Source organism: Drosophila kikkawai, chromosome 2L, assembly GCF_030179895.1.
Source record: "Drosophila kikkawai strain 14028-0561.14 chromosome 2L, DkikHiC1v2, whole genome shotgun sequence".
Lineage (NCBI taxonomy): Eukaryota > Metazoa > Arthropoda > Insecta > Diptera > Drosophilidae > Drosophila > Drosophila kikkawai.
This window is the reverse complement of record NC_091728.1, coordinates 13,389,660-13,413,093: the sequence shown is the minus strand read 5'-3', so window position 1 is coordinate 13,413,093 and position 23,434 is coordinate 13,389,660. Positions and strand designations below refer to the sequence as shown.

At 37.4% G+C, this 23,434-nt stretch overlaps 2 protein-coding genes across 4 annotated transcripts; both read right to left on the bottom strand.

Annotated features, from left to right (window-relative positions):
• Window positions 1–181: 181 nt before the first annotated feature.
• On the bottom strand, window positions 182–10,063 carry Rim2 (replication in mitochondria 2). 3 transcript variants are annotated; one of them, XM_017176626.2, is made up of 7 exons: window positions 9,558–10,063; window positions 3,198–3,423; window positions 2,944–3,014; window positions 2,452–2,583; window positions 2,117–2,390; window positions 1,832–2,049; window positions 182–1,197 (listed from the first exon to the last, which is right to left on the bottom strand). In XM_017176626.2, the coding sequence occupies exons 1-7, from the start codon at window positions 9,602–9,604 to the stop codon at window positions 1,071–1,073; spliced, it is 1,095 nt and encodes a 364-aa protein (XP_017032115.1). In that variant the 5' UTR covers window positions 9,605–10,063; the 3' UTR covers window positions 182–1,070. The 3 variants fall into 3 exon arrangements, with proteins under 3 accessions (XP_017032115.1, XP_017032116.1, XP_017032117.1); XM_017176627.2 differs by having other exon boundaries at window positions 3,219–3,423; XM_017176628.2 differs by having other exon boundaries at window positions 3,263–3,423.
• Window positions 10,064–10,503: 440 nt separating this feature from the next.
• LOC108081431 (uncharacterized) lies at window positions 10,504–23,425 on the bottom strand. Its single transcript, XM_017176614.3, has 2 exons — window positions 23,293–23,425; window positions 10,504–12,095 (listed from the first exon to the last, which is right to left on the bottom strand). The coding sequence occupies exon 2, from the start codon at window positions 11,995–11,997 to the stop codon at window positions 11,827–11,829; it is 171 nt and encodes a 56-aa protein (XP_017032103.1). The 5' UTR covers window positions 11,998–12,095; window positions 23,293–23,425; the 3' UTR covers window positions 10,504–11,826.
• Window positions 23,426–23,434: the final 9 nt, after the last annotated feature.

Genomic DNA, 23,434 nt, shown 5'->3' with positions numbered 1-23,434 from the left:
TTTTCTATAAATTACTAGTACTTGTTTATTGTTCATGAATAATAGTAGCCAGTAGCTCAAACCCTTATCTTCCGTCTGAGTTTTCAAGTTGAACTATGTTCAAGGGTGTGCAGACTCGTTCGTTTTGTTGATAAGATTGTGCGTCTTCAAGCGGCATTAAACAATAAAAACGCTTGAGAAGTATTTTTAAACAAAATTGTTGTATTTATTGATTTCACCATTAAATCAGATTGCAATCAATTATTCACAGTAGTTTTCTTCATTCTTTGCTCTTTGTTATCAATGAAATACGGTTTTGGGGGGCAACTACAGCTCTTGCCAAGAGCTCACTAAACTAATCAACTAATGGACTAAATAAACAGCAATAATAATAATAGTAATAGTAATAATAATAATAATAATAATCATAATGATAATCGGAAGTATGCTTTAAGAGTAACTAAAATTTATATCGCATTTGAGGAAACTTAACGTGAACGTTTACAATTACGATTAGAGTTACGTATCGGTTACGGTCGGCTTCAACATTTTTTGTGCTTAGAAACTAACAAAAACTAGGGGAGCTATTGCGTACGCCAGTCGACTGACTCATTTTTTGTTTATCTATTTACAATACACTCTGAGCGAATTGAATCCTATATTTACATTATTTCTTCTGTTTTTTTTTATTAAAATATCAACCACATTTATACATATTTTGTATCTTTAACTTAATAGCAGCCTTTTCAAAATTTTGATAACGTTTCCGGTGAATCCATCGAACAAAACTATCATTGTGCAGACAGCTATTTGCGGATCGTCCTTTCTATAGAGCAGATTAAGGGTTAAGTGGGTGGACTTCGATCGTTCAACGTCTAACGTCTCAAGTCTATTGAGTTCGTTTTCGCGTTTTGGTTGTGACTTAGAAGCTAGTTAACTCAGAATTTGCGCTCGTTGGTTTAGATCGTCTACAAAAAACGGGGTTTACGATTACAGTTAAGTTGCAGCAGTCGCGTCTACATATGCACAGATTGGGTTCCTCCTTGTCGTCGTCGTCGTTGCGTGTTAACTTCTTAGTTGGGATTCTCTCCCTAAAAGTCGTAAAACTCGTTCGACTTGTTGTTAAAGCGCCGGGTTAGGACATAGACAACAGCCTCGTAGGTGGCCATCATGATCGCCGTGTTGGGTATCTGTCGCACCAGCTGCGTGGCCAGGCCTCTGTGGAATGGAAAATAATACAAACAGATGGCACAATTAGTGGATGAATTACTCTGCAAATAGTAGTAATCATTTAAGGCACCCCGGAGAGACAGCTCGCTAGCTTGCTTGCTAGTGCTAATCAAATTAAGGTAAACAAACAGAAAAATATGCGACGCAAAAGAATGAATTTAAATAGATTTTCATGCCGGGAAAGGCGCGGCAGGCGGGTGGCTGTATCGCGAATTCGTGGGTGGCGCATTATGATAATTCATTAGCAATGACCGAGTAAAAAATTTTGGCTGCGCATCCGTGTTGGTTTATAAATGCTTGATTCTTATTTAAGATCTTGTGGAAATAGATATTTTTATCAAGATTATTTTTTAAATACAAAATGGGTATTTCTAGAGTAACTTTTATATATTTATATGGAATTCCCCTTGTATCAACTGGTGTCTGAGACCTGACATGGGATTCCCTTTGAATCTAATGGAAATACTTTACAATTCAATGGCAAAAGCACTGTCCCTGGCAGTCCCTGTTTAAAATGCTTTAAAACAAACATTTTAAATGAAAAATCACCCTAGCTTATCACCAAATTCTGATTAACTTAAGTAAATAAAAATCCCCCCCTCTTAAATATAATTCTACGCACCTATACAGTCCTGCTCTGCCCTCCTCCTTCCACACCGTGTGAAGGGTCTGCCAAAAGGAGTTGTATTTGTTGCCCTCCTCACGCAGACGCGTGCGAGCCACCTCATGGGGATAGGCGATGCAGGAGGCAATTGTCTTGGACACGGCGCCGGCCATCATGAACTCCAGGAAATCACGTGAGCCCTTGGTGTCTGTATGCCTTTGATTTCGCTGCTCCAGCTAATAAAAAATAATATAAATGATTAAAAGACCATCATAAACACTTTAAATCCAAATATAAACTCACCAATTTGGACTTTATAAACTCGTAGATGACAAAGTGCACCATGGTTTCACAGATACCAAAATAGCTGGCGGTGATACCCTTGTAAAAGGCTGCAATGCCGCCTTGGGCATACACCCGCTCGATGCACTGCCTCACCGTCATCTGGACTTTGGAATTATAGTCCAGCTGCATTCTTGTCTTTACAAACCAAATGGGATTCGTGGCTGTGGAGGAAACGAAACCAGCGCTGGCAGCACTCATTATATGGACCAGCGGCGAGTCACGTTCAACGAAGCTGAAGAATAAATCATAGAATTAAATGGGATAATTCGTGGAGTAATGGGTCAAGGACTTACCCTAAACTGTTGAGCGTGTTCTTGGTTTGGGAGTAGGTGCAGAAGTAGATGGCACGGGAGGGGGCCACGCCCACGAGATTCGGACCGAGACCTTTGAACAGAGCCCGAGGACCCTCGTTCTGAACAATATGTCTAAAAAAACGAAGAAATAAATAAAGTTAAGATATAAAATATACATTAAAAATACTAGAAATGAAAACGATTCAAATTTGCGGATATTTTTGTATAGAAAAATCGATTTTAAATCGTTAATCGATGTTTCTTTATATCTAATAGAGCTGGAAATAAATCGATTTTCAGTAAATCTATTTTTAATAATATAATAATTCAAAATATTAAATAAAAAAAAATTCTCAACATTGTTTTTAACTTTTCCACAAGTTTACATACGTTTAAACCTTTTTCTATTCAATCGAAAAAATCGATTATTTAATAATTTCATCGATTTCATTTCGAGCTTTAATCTCTAGTAAGAAATATCAACTATCTCACCTTAGACACTGGACGATGCTCATGGATTTTGGCGTTGTCGATGAGATGCCACAATGCGAAATGGCCATAATCTGGAAAAGGGTAAAATAAGAAAACGAATTAGTAACTCAAATAAACTGAATTAGGGTCAATGGAGATGAAGGTATCGAAGATGTGGGCAGTGCTTGCGCTCAAGCTATAGTTAGAAGATGTGGCTTATGGCGGCATTATGGGTATGAGTATGAGAGAATAGGTAAAAAAGAATTTGGTACTACCCTACGCACACCCCCAATCACCTGTGGCTGTGATCTGTTACGTAATATCGTTGTGCTTAGCTTACGTCGTTGTTCCGGCCGCAATAGCTCCGATTGCCCGCCATTCGCCGGTCCGCCGGCATTCTCCACCACACGAGCCGGCGTCATGAAGGCTGTGGAGCTCTGCAGACGCGTCTTGACCACCTCCAATGGACATGTGACCACAGCGCCCACAGTGCCAGCGGAACTGGAAGTGGAAATATTGTATTAATATGAGTAATTGTCAATTAAGAGTAGAGTTAAGTAGCAAACACTCAATAATTTATTATTTTTTAAGCTTTAAATCACCAGTAACTCCCATAGTAGTCATAATAAAATTAGATTTATGATAAAACCAGCTCAAGTTCAATGTTTAAATCTAATTGCAAACATCTCCAAGTGGATATAAATAAAAGACAAACCAAAAGTAAAGTGATTTGAGTAAATGTATGCCTGCCATTTTCAGTTTCGCCCACATGTTCAACTATCATAAAAATAAATCACACTTCTTGGCAAGAATCGACGACCATGCAGGAAAATATCTATTTCCCAAACTCGTATTTCTTTGAATTGCGCAATTCCCTGGCTAAAAATGTCTGTTTTTTTTCCTCCTCAACCATCTAGTATAGCTGCTAACTACAGACACACACATAAGTGGCATGTCCCATTCCAATTACAAATCGAATATGAGTGCACAGGGCAGAGGCATTCTTGATTGGCTGCCTCGGAAATGAAGTGCATTTCGCCAAATGCAATATGAAGGAGGGTTATTTGCGGTCTGGATAATCGCAGAGTGGAAGGAGGCGTCATGTCCATCAAAGCGAATTATAGAAAATTTTCTATTTGAATTCATTTTGAATTCCAAGTGCATGAAGGCAATCAAGGTCAGGTAATTGTTTACTGAATTGTGAAATTGCTCAAAATGGAAATGTGTAAGGGAAATTGAGCCAGCAAACACGAAACAGAGTTCCTAAACTAAATTAACAATAGTTCAGTGTTAAACAAAATAACAACAATACGTTAGAACATTACTCAAAGTTCATAACCTTGACTTTAAAGTTATTTCTAGATTAAAATTTGTTTGTTTACAGCTCCGAAAAAAACAAGAGTATGCTCTAGATAATTAATTATACACGACCTTTCCCAAAAAGCCAACACAACTCTGATTGCCTCTATCAATATCAACAAAAAACACACGCTAACTTGTGATAAAAGCCGAATCGCTTCATTATCTACGAATAAACATATTTGCAGAAGCATAACTCGTGATTGCCAGAATTGTGTAAATTGCCAGTTGGCAACTGGGATTCCAGAAATTATTATTCGCTTATATTTATAAAAAAAAAATCAAGGCAATAAACTCGCAAAAAAAGGGGGAAAGAAGAAAAGTTATGCAACAAAGGAAAAGAATGAGGAAACAAAATGACAAAGGCAGGAGAAAAGTTTGATCGATGGTTGAAGCTCTGTCACGAGAAAATCTCTTTCTGAATCCTAGGGAAAAATCAAGAATATAATCAGCAGGCTAGTGAACTGGGGTACTTTACTTTTCCCTGTATATAATTTCGCCAATCTGGCGGCGATTGCGATGAGGCCAGGGCATAATCCAGTCGAAACCGGTTGGGTATTGACCCTCCTACATCAATGATAACCTTTGATGCCGCCAGCGGATGGGATGAATTGCAATAGCCGGGCCGGACAAAGCCAAGCCATGTGAGCTGGCTGCTCCGCTTATCAGCTAACAACGGCCGGCCGGCCACGTCCATTAAAATAAAATATATATAGTACTTTTATGGATGCCCGATCCGCTTTGAATCTGGTATGAGACTATGACATAATTGCCCTGAAACCTGGTGAAGAGAACACGCCACCATATGCTGGGCTTGCTGCCTTAACAAATTAAATAATTCAACAGATAATTTCACCAACTTTTACCCCATATAAATTAATCACATTTAATCAATGCATTAACGGGAAGCTCCTTACCGACTATTGAATTTCAATTAGCATCTGCCTGTCACCATCACGCGAAACTAAAGCAAACTGTTGGTCGTGCCTACCTGAAAGCTATTCACAACAGACAGTCAGACAGTTGGACAAACAGTCCAAGGATAAGTCTGGACTAAAACGGAATTAAAGCTAATTACGCACGGTTGAATGACACGGGGATGAGGTGATTAATGGGCCAAGTGTAAACTGGCTAAGAGGTGATGAATTAAAGATTAATGTGTGAGAAATGAGAGTTGGAAATTGAATAATTAAATATATAGAATAAGGCCTTATTTTTAGACTTGGAATAGGGTTTGGGAAATTTACTAATAATATTATTGCATTTTAAACTATAGAACCCAAAGCCCTGCCTTCTCAAGTCAGTAAATGTCACTGCCTGGCCTCTACCGCACAGTATTCATTATCATTTTATAGATATATAGGTAAAGTTTGCATAAGCTTTTTTTTAAATATATAATATTGTAATTTCATGCCTATATCTAGAGTTAAAATAAGTATATTTAGCATTAAATATTTTTAAATTAATTAATAAAACAAATATTAGCTTAAATATTTCTCCCTAATCTAGTCATTTTATTCTACTTCTCAGAAATTTAATTCCAACGTATCAATTTATTCCCTTCCCACAACTGATTATTACTTTAGATTGCTACAAAATCATCCTTCTAATCACGTTTTTTTATAACAAATGTCTTAAAAGACAGTCATCATTATATGTAAGCAATTTCAAATAAAACCAATTTAAATAAATATTATTTCAAGCTATTAACGATTGAATTCCTTTGAAAAGAAAGCAATCTTTCATGTGTGAAACATGTGAATCAAGTACATACAGACCAATTCGCACAGATTCTCATAGCTAATTGCTATATATGTTTATATATATATGCCCGATCGATGGCCTTTATGGGATGCATGTGCGAATTTCGTGCAATTTGCAACCGGTTAATGTGCGATTTATCTGTTCTTTGACATTGTCGGGTGTATTTGTACCCGAAAATACACGCGCTACAAACGATAAGAGTGGAAATTTTGGACCCGCAGACACCATCGTCTATGGCCACATGGTATGTACATACAATATTTCTTGTACCCATGCATGCGTCAGCCTCTGCTGGGGTGACTTTTGTCCAGGGAGGAGGTTCCCCTCTCCTCTGGACCCACCTGTTCTACCCCCCTACCTCAACTCGAAGCTGATAAGGTTCTGTCTTGGCGGGGAGACTTTTGCTTATCAACCGAAAAAGTACGCATATTTCAATGGCTTTTTGCGTTTCGCAGACTGAAGTTTCCCCCTTATCATCGCCAATTTTTTAGACTCCTGCTATTTTGTACCTTCTATTATTTGTTTGCTTTTGCCTAAGATTACGACATTTATGGAAAATTTTCAATGTCTCTGTTTATGGGTCAAAGGAATTGAAGGTTTTGCGGGTTATAAAAGAAAATTACATTTAGATAATGGAGGATTTATTTTAAGATTTTAAGGAAATTAAATGTTGCAGTTAAGGATGCCTAAAAATAGAGATACATATCCCATTAGATGGTTTATTTTGTGGCTAGAATTTGAAATAAACTTGGCACGCGACCTTCTATATTCTTCCCTCATTCTGTTTTTGATTTCTTTTCGAATATATATGTGTGTTGTTTATATGTTTTATTCATATTAAAGATTCTAAAAATGTGTCTAGATCAAGAGTAAATTTAATTAAGGCGCCCTTGACACAATTTTAGGTTTAAAGAACCCGGTTTATAAACTTTAAACTAAATAAACCTAAAATAAATATAGAAAAGTAAGAAAATTAAAAGGAAACAATATAAAATAATTATTATCACATTTTAGCTTTGACTTTGTCTATTCATTCTTCTTCTTTTACCGGGAAACACCTTCTATTTTAGCCTTTAAGACGACCATCCTTGACTAAGACTCTTGAATGCATAACAAATTCTCTAAAATATGCGTACGTGCGAAGAGACATGAAGGCAAGGCAATGAAAACATCGAAAGCATAGAGAGAGAAAACGTTTTCAACGTTTTGGGCCGGGTCAAAAGCAACCACAAAAAAAAAATTGTAAACAAATCCCAGCTGATGGAAAATTTCGGGTTATGGTTATGAAATCTCACCAAGAAATGGCCAACAAAACTAGGCTATAAATAAGTTAGTAGACAAGGAATTTCACACACTGCAAGTGACATTGTTTTGGTTTGCCTTTAGAGAGGGGGGGCTATCTATCTTATCTATGTATGGGTTCGAAAACACCTTGGTCAGTGTGTGTTGTTTGTTGCAATTCACTCATCCATTTCGCCTTCAACTGAGTCAGTGTGCCAGAAAAAGTTTATTTGCCCGCCTGCCTGGGTTGTTGTCTCGCTGAAAAACCAAAACAAAATCGAAATCGCTTGCCAAGCTCAATTTAGATTTGTTTCTAGACAAATAACAGCGAAATATGTAGGCAAAATAAAATAACACACAATGCAATATATAGTATAGGGAAAATATAAAAATGTGCAATGTGTGTTGTTTTGCCAAATCGAAAACATTGAGGGAATTTGTCTTCTCAGCTGTCTGAACCTATTTAACAATGTTTCTAATTGGGGGATACCTAATATAGTATAGTTCTTAAATGTCAAAAAACCAATACCACATTTAGACCTTTATTTACCAACAATTTGTGGCCAAAGTAAATGTTTTTCTAACCCATTTAACATTCTTTCTATCATAGACAAAAAGTAGCTTATGTAAGACTCGCCTTTGGAGGCTTCTCTGATGCTTGATTAGATGGGATGCATGTCGTTTAATTGTTTGCTTTGCGGCTTATTTATAGCGATAACAATGTGGGCGGCACAGGCAAGGTTGTTTTTATTTTATTGTTTCCCTTATTTCCAACGTGTAACGACACGAGATACCCAACAAAGGGGGGGTCTAAAAAACAAACTAAGGGTATTAAGGCAGCTCAAGTTGCAACGTGAATTCCTTTTACTCTGCTACAGTTTCTCTAGTTAAGGTATATACTATATACTAAGCAGATATGTAAACAAAACAAACATGGATACATATGTTTAAATAAGAATGACTTGCGACCACTGTTGTTGTTGCCGATAAGAGGGGGCTTAAGCTGCCGGCCGGCAAACTGCCCAGGGGCTCGCAGAGCTCACAAAGCATTCGGAGGGGATCGACGACGATTGACAGCCACAATCAGCAACTAGAACTTTGCCAGAGGTCAGATAAAAGGCCCCCCAGTAGTCAAGGTTACAGTTTAATCAAAGTAAATCAAATGCTACACTGTTTATATTTTTACTATCAAGTGAAATATTTTGATTAGAAAAAAGAATATTAAGTTTAATGTTTAATTTATAAAAATCATTTGAAATTTGTAGCTGATTTACTCGAATTCAATATTGACAAGAAGAATTAAATTAAAAAAATTGCACAAGAAACGTAATTATATTCGTAAAAACAAACTCTGTTGTTTTCGTAACCCCCATTAAATTTGCATTTCCCGAAAGACAAGAGGCTCGGCACCTGACTGTTTCATTCCCTTGTTCCCTCCCTCCTTTCTTCCCACCGGAACACAGAAAGAGAACAGCGAATAAGCTGCACTTCACCTTTCCCTTCTCGCTCTCGGACTCCCTTCTCCACTCTCTTCGCAACAAAAACAAAACTGGTTGCGAGAAAGAAGCAACCACACACACACTATCACATGTTCGGTGCAGCCAATATGCCGGGCGAGTGTGTGTGTAGGGTGCAGGTAAAAACAAAAATAAAATCAGATGCGGCGCGACGCGTCTAAAAATAGCCAGCATAAAAGCGACAATAAAAGTAATAACAGCGCGACAATAACAAAATAATTGAAGCTCTGAAATCCAATTGGACATTGTGCCTGGGGAAATGAACCGAGAAAATGGATAAGGAAAGGGAAAAACTACAACTTTTGTGTTTACATATGTTTGTTGGTTGCACATAAGTACATAAATATGTATTTCATACATTTTATTTACTTATTTCATTTATCTCGCCTGTGATTTCGCCAGCTGTCGGTTGCCGTAATAAAAAAAAGAAGAAACAGCGAGAGGAAAACACGTGAACGGAGCGTGTTTTTTACTGCTCTTTTCGGCCTTTCTTCTGTTTTATTTGGCAGTGGCGCCAAAAATGTTCATTTGCGCGAATTGAAACCAAACTAAATCTAATCGCAATTGCGACGTTTCTTGTGGAATTCAACTGCAAAGTCGCCCGCAAACCGGTTTGCGCTACGATGGCCTGACCTGCGATAAGACGCAATAGCAACAGCAACAACAGCGGAGCTTTAAGTCTAGAATTAATAGATTCTCCATATCGCCACTTACCCGCCGGCAATCAGATGGATGAAGGTATCTGCTGTATTCTGGGCCATAGTTTGCTCTTCGCTCCTCTGCGGGTCTTGCGGGAATACGTAACGCAATTCCTGAGCAATTAACGCGCACACAAAACCGAAAAAATACTTCCTATAAGGCACGTCGCGTGGGCGTCGAGGGGGGCCGGGGTGACCGGTGGGGGTGGCGGCGGCGGCGGGCCCCAAAGGGGGCACTAACTGCACTCTCCTTTCGCCCCTTGTTTTTCGAGCTTTCTTTCTGTCGTCTCCTTCGCCACGAAAACCTTACGAGAACTTTTTACGTGTTAGTGTTGTTATTTTTTTCTTTCCTTCTTTCTTTTTTTGGCAACGAGTTATGCAACTGCAAGCGAATTCACTGATAAGCGGTTTCTGGTATCTTGATTTATATTATTTATTATGCGCAACGCGCCAGGTTCACATCGAGAGCACGAGATATAGTCCGCCGATCCGTAACTTTTGTTTGTTTTTGCATTTGATTAGTATGGCTGTTGATAATATATCAAAAAATCACATCGATATTTCCTAAAAATGAATATATATCGCGATATTTTTGTTCTCACTTTAAAATGGTTGTTGACTTTGTTGTAAACAAGGTAGGAAAATTAGCTTCTGCGTGAGTACCTAATTTCCACACCCAGGTTCACGTCCGCGATGTTCTTATTGGAGCAGAGCTGCCACTCGTCACAGAAATATAGAAAACAGAATATCTGGCAGTGCCGTTTGATTCAAAAAATATTTAAGAAAAAACGGAAAGTATCAAATATATAAATTTTAGTCTATATATATTATACCCTTCATACGGCTCTATGAATCTGGCGCCTCTATAGCAAAAATTAATAAATATGCACTTGTAGATTTAATAACAAAAGCATAACATAAAAAAACACACCCAAATAAATGAAAAAACACCAACGGAAAGCTTGAATTGCATTGAACACTCAACAGCTTAAAGACTTTATTTATTTGATCGATATCCGATTTATTGCATTTTTCTCAACATTTATCTGCTGCAGTTGTATGTATTGCTAGTGTGTATGTATTCTAGTACAGTTGATCTCATGGTTTTTTGGCAATTACCGTTATTATACCGTTATGTTCATTTTGCATGGTTGCATTTTCGGCTTACTAACTAATTAATAAGTAAATTTAAATTTCGAAAATCTCTGATAACTTTGTTGTTGTTTGTTATTTATCTGATGTTGTATGTAGTTGTTCATTTGTTAATCTGAGGTTATAGTATATGGAATTAAAGAGGTTTGCTTATGTCCACTATTGCACTTGGCATTGCTAATTGTGTGTTGTTAACAATTTGTGGCTGTTGTTTGTTGATTGGCAACTTCTTTGGATTAAATGCACTTTTCATATTGCTGGGCTGGATAACTATTGTGAACGGGATGTGGATGTATGTACGTGTTTCAGTGTTGGGTAAGCGCATTTGCATGTACTCCGCCTTCAATTCGAGTTGTTTTATGTGTAAATATATTCCTCTACATTATTGTTTAGTACGGCATTTGCCTGCATCTTTAGTTAATATATATATATATATATTTATCTATTTAATAGCCTTGCATAAAGGTTCATCATGATGTGTTTGCCTATTTGCTTGTTTGTTTCTTGTGACTCGCAAAAACAGTGTTGTAATTACAAAAATATATGTACTTCGTGTTATAGTTCGGCTGTTCTTGAAAACTTAAGCACTAATATAATAAACCCGAATAAACGCAATAAGTGGATTACGATTTAAATATTTATTTGCTTTTAGTTAGCAATTTGTAAATATGCCATGTTTTTTTTTTTCACTTATTACAATACAAAAGGTACGAAAGGCGCGAGTAACTCCGTTGAAACGGAGTTTACACTAAAAATTGACTTAATTGTGAAGAGTTTGTTTTAACTGAATGAAAAATGTCTCGATCTCCCAAAAAACGAAGCTTAAACTTAACATTATATTTCTTGGATTTGGATATATCTGTTGCTTTTCAGCTTAAACTTAATATTATGCTTGTGGTTGTGGGAGCAGGAGTAGGATTTTGTTTGCTTAATCATTTTGTAATACTTATTTTCTACATTTGCTGGAAAAAAGTTAAGGTGACAAATGGGCGTGTTGTGGGGTGTTTCTCTTGGTGTGTGTGTCTCTCTTTCTATATATAGGAAAATTTGACTGAAAAGCGGCAACTAGTTCGAGTATCTGTAATATGCGTTTCTCTTAACATTTGAAGGAGGGAGGAGGATCTCGTGGTCCGTTACTCGGCGCGGCAGAGCAGCGAGGCGAAGCGGAAGAGCCTCATCCAGCTGAAAAGCTTCGATTCCAGAAGATTCTCCTCCGCCGTCGAGGTCGTCATCGAGACCCGCGACGAGTTGGAGGACTTGCTACTCCTCTTCTGCTGCATGATCCTGGGCGAGCTCATCTTCATTATCGAGTAAGTCGTCTTGGCGGCTTCTGGTTTGCACACGCCACAAAGTGGACGTGGGCTACGGGTCACAAGCGTGGAAAAAAGGCGAAACGCACTGGCTGCAAGGAGAGAAAAGATACAATATGAAGGAGGATTAGTAAAGAGCTATTCAAAGTGGCAAGTCGATGGCTCAGCCTCTCAAGCTCAGCTCCTCGAGCTTTTCAGCCATCGAGTGGCTGCCGTGACATCTGAGCGCCAGTCGGCAAATCCCCGAAATCTCCGAAATCCCCAACGAAAAGCGACTGGGATGGCACTTGAAGGAGGTGGGTGGGCGAATCCCAGTTCAAGTGAACAAGATGGAAATAACATGTCAAAGTTTCGAGGGTTCCTGGCATTGAAATCTATTCAATTTCAATATTAAATAGAAAGATGTATAGGATGTTGAAGTTTTGCTGAGTAATCTTATTTGAATACTTATCGTTTTAGATTTAAAATCTCTAAAAATGAGGCTTAAAAGTATGCTACAAAAAGTTTTTACATAAAGAGATAAACCAAGATTAATTTTTAAGGTTTTAAAAAGTTTATTATCACATTTTATATTAATGACCAATAAAACGTATGTAAAATAACCTTTTAAAATTAAAAAACAAAATAGATTTTAGCTAAAATTGCCAAAACAGTAAGCCCAGATCCCAAATTTGATATCCCATCAAAAGACAAACTAATTTTTGAATCATAATAAATAGCTTTAACTTTTCCCGTTAAGCCCAACAAATGGAACTAGTTTTATTGTTAACAAAGCTGCTCAGCACCCATCGAAATGCTCCATTGGCTCCACCAGGGCGTAAATGGTTGGCTCCATACACACACCCAGCGAACACTCGAGGCTGGCACAACAAGCCCACCCATCCGAAGCTGATGACCTTGCCTATGTGCACTGATAGAGAAACTCACATATATACAAACATATGCCCAAAAAGAGGGCCGAATCGAAACGCTGCATGCTCCAGTTTTTCCAGATCTGGCTAAAGCCAGACAGCAGCAGCAGCAGCAGTCGCCGAGTCAATGACAAAACTCAACGGTTCGTTACGGATAATAAAGGAGAGACACACGAAATGGTCTTTGTACGTAAAACACACACATTCCGAGAACTAAAATTGATGTTTGCTTTAATTGGACAAAATCCTGTTTCTGCTTCTGCTTTCTGCTTTCTGTCTGCTGTCCCTGGCCAGAGATTACATGCTGCAGTGAAAGATTGTGTGTTCTACGTCATCTGTAATTATGCAATGCAATGTGTTGAGCCACAGCCTCCCGAATTTCCCTCCCACCTCCTTCTGGCAGCAAATTAATTTCAATTTCCAGTCAAGTTTTTTGTGTCTACATCTATGGCGACAGTCCGAAAGTGCAGTCCGCTCATAAAACATTTCCATATATCATGCTGTAAAAAAGCAAAAGCAAATATAAAGCAACGACAGCAGCTTGTCCCAACCACGCGACAACATAAAAATATTGTTTTGTTTTTTCCGCTCCTATTCGGATCGCTTTTACCTCCCCTCCCTCCCTTTAGATTGTTGTTGCTAAATAATTTTCTACTTTGTATGTTTTGTAAGCAATCTTTAGCTGCTGCGACTGCTGTCACATCTCAAAATACGCCTGCGCATTTGCTTAGCTCATTATAATGCTGAGATCACCGAGATAGCCATTCCGCTGAACATTTGGGAGTACAGTGGGTGATGTGGGCCAAAAGTCAACTAAATTCTAAATAGTTCTATTAGCTTTTTAAGTATTTAAAAATAGTCATGCAATTTGGAACGAAATTTATGTTGCCCCGGCATAAGGGTAATAAAATCTTAAAGATTTCATTTTTAAATCTGTTGAAAACAAACTAAAAATAGGTTTTTAATTAAAGAACCATAAATGAAAACTATAAAATTATGTTAAATATTTATTGAATAAATTTTAATGTTCTTCTTTGCTAAACAAAACTAAATTTAAGCCCTTTGTAATTTAATTCCCTCAAAATTAAAATATTTATATTTAAACCACCTACCGAAGCCACTTAAAATTATATTTTTTATTGTTATAAATTATAAATGATGTAAAGAAAACACAGTTTCAAATGTAAGTTACTTTAATATGTATAAAACCATTTAAGAAAAACTGGAAACTATCTTTGACACATTGAAACCCAAAGCTTAATAATGGAAAACTAAAATGATATCTCTTAGATTAATTTCCTTAAATTCCTCAAAGTCAATAATAGAAATTCACCCATTTAAATTAACGCTCAAAGGCATTTCAATTTCACTTTTACATATTTCTTCTTGAAATCTACAAATCTTTTCGCATTCTCCCCCGACTTCTCTTCTCTACATGATTTCCACCTCCGCCTCTGCATGGGTTTCCATTTCTTCCTCTGGGCCTTGACATAAACATTTCGGGAATGGGAAATATTTTCTGTTTTCGTTGCTGTTGTTGCGCTTTAATCTTTTGATACTACGAATGCAGCTGCTGTGGTGTCAGTTAGACAGAGGTGGAGTGTTAGGGAGGGGAATGGGGATCGTGTGGGCGTTTTTAAAGCTAACGGGGAAAACACGATGCTCGCCCACATTTACCCCTCCAATACCCCCCTGAATATGCCACTTACTTCAATGCCTTTTTTTCTACAATATTTCACAACTCGTGCGACACTTTTTTTTACTCTCACTAAGGGTATCTTAAATTTTTGTATCCATCAAGGCTTTTGGCAACATTTTTCTATACTTGGATGTTGCGCAACAAGTTCCTGGCAACCTTTAGTCCATCATCTGCCTTTGGCACTATTTAAATGAAGTTTTTCATAAATCTAAGCATAATTAGTCAAAGTAAATAAGCCATGTGTTAGCTTTCCTACTTGTTTTCAGGAATGTAAATGTCTCTGTCAGGGTATTCAATATCTCAATAGCTTAAATTAGCATTTTTTCTTGTTCATTTTCCGTTTGGCTTGCTGGTTGACTGCATTGTGTCATGTGGCAACTAATGATTGAACTTTAACAACGCGGCCTTCCTGCTCTCTATATCTCCCTCTCTCTCCCTTTTCTCTCTCTCTCTCTCTCTCTTTCTCTGCGCCCTGTCTTTTTCTGTTCGATGACAATTTCAAGGCATTTGTTTTATTGCCCATCCGCTGGCACCGCGGGGCGTATGCGTGATGTTTTTATTGCCGTTAAATTAACCGAATGCCGCCCGATGGCTCGATGGAGAAATGGGTGCCAACATGCAATACTTTAGATTTGGTATATCCACGAACATCATATTTTTTTTGGGGTTTCGTGCGCCAGCCCTCGGGTCATGTATTTCAATATCCTGGGCGCCATCTCTTGATCAAATTTATGAGTGTCGAGTGTTGGAAATCGAATGCCATTGATGACGACGCTGTGTTTCGTGTAATTTGTGGCCCATCAGCATGTTCGATGAGGTTTTATCACCCACACACACATACATATATTTTAGGGCCAATAATGGGTGTAGGACTCCTCTTGAGATCTTTGCCTTTGCCCCTGCACTTTGTTCCCCAGTTGCATGACAAATATTTTCCGTTTTCCACCTAATTGGCTATAATTTTATGTCAGTCTTGCTGATGTGTGCCGTGTGATTTAGCTTGTACTTTTTTGCTTTTTGTTATTCTTTATTATTTTTCCCATTTTATTGCTTGTCACCCGACGACGTTCACATTGACCCACTTGGCGCATGCTGTGACATAGTAATAACACAAAATAGCAACAAATAGCAAACTGCAGTTTGAGCCTGTGCCAAATTCAATTATCAATTTGCGCTTTTCATGCATTTTTCATTTTGCAACTCTACGTTTTTCCCTCATTCACTTGCCAATTCCAAATGCGAGACTTTCGGCCCAAAAGTGACAGTTGGAAAGCTGGGTGCGAGGGGGGTTGTGGAGAAAAGCGAGGAAATTCTGGGTAAAGTTGACATTTCCACGACTACTACTGAAATGCTGTTGATAACACCAGTTAACCTAATTTTGTAAATTGGCTAAGCAGAAACGTAATTGACATTTATATGCATGTACATGGAGTGGAAACCAAAGGGCACATTAAGCCAGAATCCTCTCTCATTTGCAAATGCAATAAAAGAGTTGGAATTCGGTTGGTAAATTAAAAGGATTCTGCAACTATATGATGAGTTTTTTAAGCTAATTTATAGAGAGCATAAATATATGGGTTAAATATATATTATCTAAGATTTAATATTCTTTTTGAGTTGACATTAAATGGAACATGAAATTGATTTTCCATAATTTGACTTAATAAACTTTAAATTTCTGTTATTGTTATTTAACAGAAAATATATTTAATATCTTAAAAAATAACTTAACTAAAAAGTCACGTTTTTGAACTTTTTCCCTCTATATATTAACTCTTTCTCCTACTTTTAGTGACCCATATTTATTCCTTCACTTATCGTTATTAAAACTCTGTTACTTTTAGCATGCACCTGTTAACTAACTTTATCGTTGCTTCCTGCTGTCGCTTTTCCCAAAGTCCCGCATTGTTCTGCTATCGTTATTATTATTATAGCTACATATCTACTTTCATGTCACCGGGCTCCAACCTTCTTCATCTCCCCCTCCATTACTGGAGCTGCTCTGCATCTGTCTATGTCGCTCTGCCTGTCTCTGGCGGTTTCAATTGCATTTCAAATGAACGTTCCTCCCTGCGGATCTCTGAGAGATGCAACTGGGAACTGAAAGCTGGTGTTGTTATCAAGCGCGTGCCACTTGAGCGCTTCGGTGACTGACGGAACCGCAGTCATGACGACCGCAAACAGCGACCCACTGGCACGCCCACCTAGACCCAGTGTCGCCCCCCAACGCCCACTTAGACATCCGTCTTAATGAGGCTTCAATATCACTTGTCAAATTGTAAAACACACACGAAAGTCTAGGTTTTTAGAAAAGTGAGAAAAATACATTCAAAAAATATAAAAGTAGAAGAAACTTCTTCTAAAATAAATAAATTAAAAATATCTATGCTTAGCAGAGTAAAATATAAATATTTAAAATACATTATAGAAATTTTAAGACTTCTATTTAATATTTAAAAACAATATTTATATGTCAATCTATATCTTTCCATTTTCCTCAGTGTTCTTTATAGATGAGGCTATTGTAATTTGTGAGACTGAAAAACACTAGAGTGAGAGGCAGATCTTTGTAAATAGATAACGATATTTAATTGGGTCAAGCGGTACTTAATACGCATATTACGCTTGATTGGAAAACTGTTTGATTGATTCAGTGTAGCCTAAGTAATAATAAACTGGAAAACCTTGGGGCAGCCTTGGGGCCTCCTCCTCTAAACTCATATACGTATCTCTTTCTATGGGCATTACATGACAAAATCTTGGACAGATCTATAAGCTTCTTGTTTTTGGGGTGCGCCATGATCTCACCAAAAACTATGAAAAAAAAAACAAATAAATGACATCACAGACTACTCTGTCAAGACCCGTTCAACTTGAGGCGGCAATTAGAAGGCAATATTCGAGAGATATAACTCATAAATATTAACAATGCACACACACAAACACTGGGAGATAATGGGAGTTCAAAGATCCAAAGATACACACACTACAGCGAAGAAGATGGGAAAAACCTGAATAAATATTTATAAGAATGCTAATTTTCCGATTGCAGCGCGCGCTGCAGTAACGTAACTGTAAAGCCAAGGAAAATGAGCAAAGGGAGGCTGCAAAGAGAGGGAAAAGTGTACCCAGCATGTTGTGTGTTTTGGCCCAGAACTGCACTCAAGCAGCGCGGATACCAAAGGGGAGGGAAGAGTTGAGGAAAACCGCAAAAAAGGCGGCAAGTGCCCTGAGTGTTTTCCCTGTAGTTTTTTTTTTTTTTTTCTCTCCCAGTTTTCCCCCGGCAACTGCGACATTGTAACAGTCTAGTTAACTTGCAACTTACAAGCGAATGTATCTATCTGCTACAAGTTACTTTACCCCCTCTCCTTCACCCGTATTTGTTGTTCTGCCTCTCCCTGGGTTTTCCCTGCCCTGTTGTCCTCCCATGTTGACTGACTTTCGAAACGTGTTGTCATGTAAATTAACCGAAAAACAAAAAGAAGACAGAGAGAAAAACTGCCATGTTGCGGGTTAGTTGAGGAATACAAGATACATGCAGCCATGCTGCTGCAAGTATCTTACGGATACCAGAACAAACACAGAGGTGAGGTAGGTGCCGGAGCCTGAGAAAGACAAATATAATTGACAATGAAGAACAACAGCTGGAATGAGATGCAGACAAAGCCGTTTAAATGGAAAATTGTTGGACAACAAAAACGGCAATAGACCAAGTATTTTAAGCACCAGTTGTCAGCTGTTTTTGGGATGGAAAAATGCAGCAAAGAAAAGTTGAAGCGGTGAAGCGAATAATGCAGATGGACTTCAGCTCAACCAACTGCCGGGATCTTAGAGGTCTGAGATATGGTAAACTATAAACATTTAAATTTCTCTACGTAAATAGTACCTATCTTAAATATTTATTTTTTATAAATATAACCCAAGAACCCTGCCATTAAGCCATATATTTATTATACGCACCTTACTGTCTGGAATATATTTTGACCCATTGCGAAATCTCGCACTCGAATATTTGTATCTTGTATCTCACCCATTTAGCCATAGCAAAAACATTCCCCAGACAGATAAATACATTTCCAAACAGACCAAAACCATTATGGCGAGTGCGAACCAAGGGGTTCCAAAAAATATACCATATAACCCAGAGCTCCACTATGGCCACTATGTCCATTTCCTGTTCTTTTGGCACGACTATTACGCATACGCCACGTAGCCAATACAAATGCAAATATTAAATCATTATTGCGCATGGAAATGCCAACGTAAACAATAACAAAAACACTAAGCCAAAGGCAAAGGAAAAGCCAATAAACAATAAGCCGAAATAGGTGGCCATCCAAAGTAAACCTGAAGAAAGAAAACGACCAAGGAAAAAGAAACTCAAAAGAAACGACTTCGAAGTTCAAAGTTGGCCAAAAAGAAATTGCGCGGTCAGCGACGCTGCTGCCTCATTAGCTAAAACCAAAGTCCCATTGTGGGCCAGCTCGTTAACTTGTTCGTTCGAAGCTTGGTTTTATGGCTGAGACCAGAGTCTAGCCTCTCTTACATAATGATGGGAAAATCTTTATGCTTTCGCCTGATAACAAATGCGGCTCACATTGAACTCGAAATAGAAAATAGAGATGGGTATAGAGATCGCTTTGCTAATGGAAGCGCACAATTTTCTGGGCATCGTTTTATGGCCCGTTAAATGGTTTTAAATAAATTAATGAATTTACCAAATGAATCCAAATGAATTTCTAATGAAGGCAGCCGAAAATTTAATGAATTTCAAAATCAATAAAAGAAACATATAAAATCGAAATGAAGAAAATAACAAATTAAATTTCAATTAATAGTCGGCACCAAGGGCGTAATGGCGCAAGTAAAACAAATAAAAATAATACTAATTGTTTAAGAAGTTGAAAGAAATATACATTTACTTAATGAGTAGTTCTTTAAATTGATTAAAACCTTTTTTAAAAAATAATTGCATTTGAAAAATCAGTGTAATTAATTCAATATTTCAATTAAAAATATATTTATAAAATATTAATAAATATTTTTTAATATTATAATAGCTATTTTAAATATTAAATAATAAAGACTTTAAAATATCCACACTTTGACTTCAAATTAAAGTTCTTGGAAAAATTTCTAATTAAATCAAATGCCATAAAATCTTTACTACTTTTTCCTCTCTTTTCCTGTGGCCTTAAAAACTTTCTGTGCTGACCAAAAGGGAATTAACTATCCACTGAGTTTTCCAGCTTAACGTTTTCCATTTCAAGTGCTTTCATTCGTGCCCAATGCATAATTCAGAACACTTATTCGATGGGGCCACAAAATCAACAAAGATGACGCTAGGAAAATATCAAAAGACCACACACAAAAGTCGAGGGGTAGTGGGGGGTTTAAGATTGATAGAGAAAGGGTCATCGGGTTTGACCCCAACGTTTTGCATGTACATATATACATACATATATACAGAAGTACATATGTGGGATCAACCTTTTTTTTTTTTTTGCTGCAAGCTCAAGCATCATCGCATCGATTTTCGATTAAATCTAATTGACATGACGAGCCACACGCCCACTTCCGCCCTTTCAGTCAAAATGTCTGTCTGCTTTTCCCTGCCAAAGTTTTAGCAGCTATCTCTCCTTCACTGCTGGCCATTTTCAATTTCCATTTGACACGCTTTGGAATTTTCAGCAAGTCCTGCCCATGTTCTTTCCTTGTTTGGCTTTCTGCGCAAATTGTTGTACATAATTTATGCCATTCATCGTTGTCGGCTTTAATTTTTCTTGTTTTTTTTTTTCGCTGGCAAAGTTGTTTCTGGGTCTCATCGTAAGCCCCAAAACGGATGCCCTGTCATTAATTTTCAGCTAATCTCAATCAGTCAAAGGCAACGTGGAAAAATTTACTTGGTTAGAAGGTTAGAACCATTTCCATCCATAACTCAACTGTGAACTCTTATCGGGATTTGGGTGACAAGGCTCATTTCGGTTTTTGTCGGGGTATTAACTTGGCTGTGATGGGAAATTTCCTGTCTTGGCTAATTGAATTTTCTAGATAAAATTGGAGGAAGTTAACAATAAAGTGATGTAATTGTATTAGGACAGGGTTTATTTGGATTTTGGCAGGGGTTTTAGGTTAATTTTCGGACAATTGGGCGAGGTATTATAGGTATATTAAATATTTAATATATTATTTATTTCATTTAATAGTCGAAAAAGTAACAGTACTTAAAGTATATTTGTTTTGATTTTATTTTTATTTTATATTGATTTATTTATTACTTTTTTTATACAAAATAAAAACTATATAAACTATTTTCACAATCTACAATGAATTTTATTTCCATTTAAATGTACCCCACCATTAATTTGGCACAAACAAGCTCTAAAAATAAAATGTTTCCCAATTAATAATTCACAGAGAAAGCTTTGCACATTTGTCAAAACGTCTAAATTTTGAAAATTGTTTAAAAATAACAAAGCAAAAATAAAAAAAATGTATTTTACCCAGTTTATGGCACGCTTTTCTTGAAAGAATATTTTTAAAGAAAAAGTCTTTCTATATACAATTTAAAACACATTTTTTTATATGACTTTTTTTATTTTGTATATATAAACTCTCTGTTCATTTCCATCCTATCCAACTTTATCTTTAATTTGCAGCCATCTGGCTGGCTGGCCATTTGTTATTCCCATTGATGGCGATAACTCCAGCAATTCTCGTTAATAAGAGTGCACTTAGTGGGGGAGTTGGAGGAGTAGTTAGGTAGTGCTTACTCTGCTTATCTGACAAACACTTTATGTCCGGCCCCAATTCCCATTAGGGAATTCAGATACACTTCTATGTACATACATGTATGTATATTTGTAATCTGCTTTGTTGTTAGTTTCCCTTTTACTCCAATTTTGGGCCACGTCTCTGCTTTTTTTATTTGAAGCGCAAATATTGATTTCCTATTATTTTTTTCTTCTTTTTGGTGGCTTCCCCGAATTCCCCGAGTGTTATAAATGCAATATAAACGACACAAGTTTGATAAGTCTTGTTTTTTTTTTTCGGGGCTAGAGTCGGCCCCATATGTTGGTAATAGTTTCGGTTGAGGGACGCCAAGTGCACTTAACGATATGATAAGAAATGAACGACCGGCAGAGCGCTGACCTACATAGAATCGCTGCCTCTTATATACCATATAGATGAGTTATGTACTCATATCTATATGCTATACATTTATGTTTTTAATGGGCGAATGAATGAATGAATGAACAATTAAATGGCCAAGTGTTCGATTTGTGGCATCAAAGTTGGCTCATTACGCCCGAGCACCACACTTGATGAATATTAATCATTAAGTTTTATGACTCTGCCAGCAGGACAAAGCAAATTAATTAAATTATAGCAATTCCTCAACATTTATGCTGTAATTGATGTGGCGGCTCCGAGCATGTGAACTATAGCTTACGACAAAAAAGGCCGAATGAAGCTCGTTGGCCTATATAGAGTGCCAGAGCCAGTGCCAGTGCCAGAGCCAGTCTCATGCCAAGGCATAAACAAAAGGCAAAAATGATTAATAAACTGAAGCCAAAAAGGGGCGGGGCAGGAGCTCAGCTGGTGTGTGGAATACAGATGAAGTGACATAATTGAAACAAAAAGGGGGCGGAGAGAGGGGGCCCGGGAAAACCTTTGAGAACTTTTTGTGTGAACTCAACGAGTACTTGGAGCAAAAGTAATCAACAGCCACCAGAAAAGGGAACGACGAACGGATTCTTTACAACAAACAAACATAAAAAACGATTATTCGCTTCAGTTCGCATAAGAGCCACTTTCCAAGTTCCCAAGAAGGGTTTTCATATTGATGAAATCTGCGGGCGAACTTTTTCTTTAAATGAATTTTGAGTTTGAAAAAGAAGATAATGTTCAATCAACAAGCTAAAGTTCAATCAGTAAACTTTTCAAGGGATTCCCTTATATAAACACAAAAAAGATCCATCAAACCTGAAGTTTAATTTAACAAAAATAATAAACATCAATAATACTTAAACTATGATATAAAAAGAACGATTTTATTTAGGTAATTTAAAATATTTGCCATACAATTACTAAAAACGCAAGGAACCTCGAAACAACTTTAATCTTTGATCCCCCATAAAATATTAATAATAATAAAATCTCACACCCTCAAATATAAATCAATTTCCCATCTTCCACACTCTATTTAAAAGAAATGAAGAAATAGAATTTCCTTTCTCATCACATGGAGATGTCCTTCCCGATAAAAAAAAGAGGAAACGAGACCCTTACAGGATAATCTGGTGTTGGGCAGGAAGCGCATACATGGAGGCGCAAAAGCTCTCGTTCATATCGGTATTTATGGAGGAAATGCTTAAGAACTTCGGGGTGGAAATGGAAATGGATAGTCATAAAACCAAATGAAAAACGAGTCGAGATTTTTGTGCTCGGAAAGAAAAACGCAAAAACAAAAAAAAAGAAACTTTCAGGCGTGATTACGTAAAATGCGTAAAAGAACGAGCGAGCGGGAGAGCAGCACGGCGAGACAGAGAGAGAAAGTGAGAGGAACCACTTGACGCATTTCAAGGACACGTGCAGCCTTTGCAAGGACACTCGCAACATAAAAAGAGTGGACGTTACACAACACTGGTCACTGGACCGAGCTAACGGCTCACTTACCGTAATATGCAAGTTGGCAGCTCCTTGTGTGGCGGCTGCCTTTTGGATTTGTATAGTTTTTCCTGGTTTTCCTTTTTAGTTTATTTTTTTCCTCAGCTAAGTAGGCCTTGGCTGAAGCGTCTGACAGTGACAATATTCGACA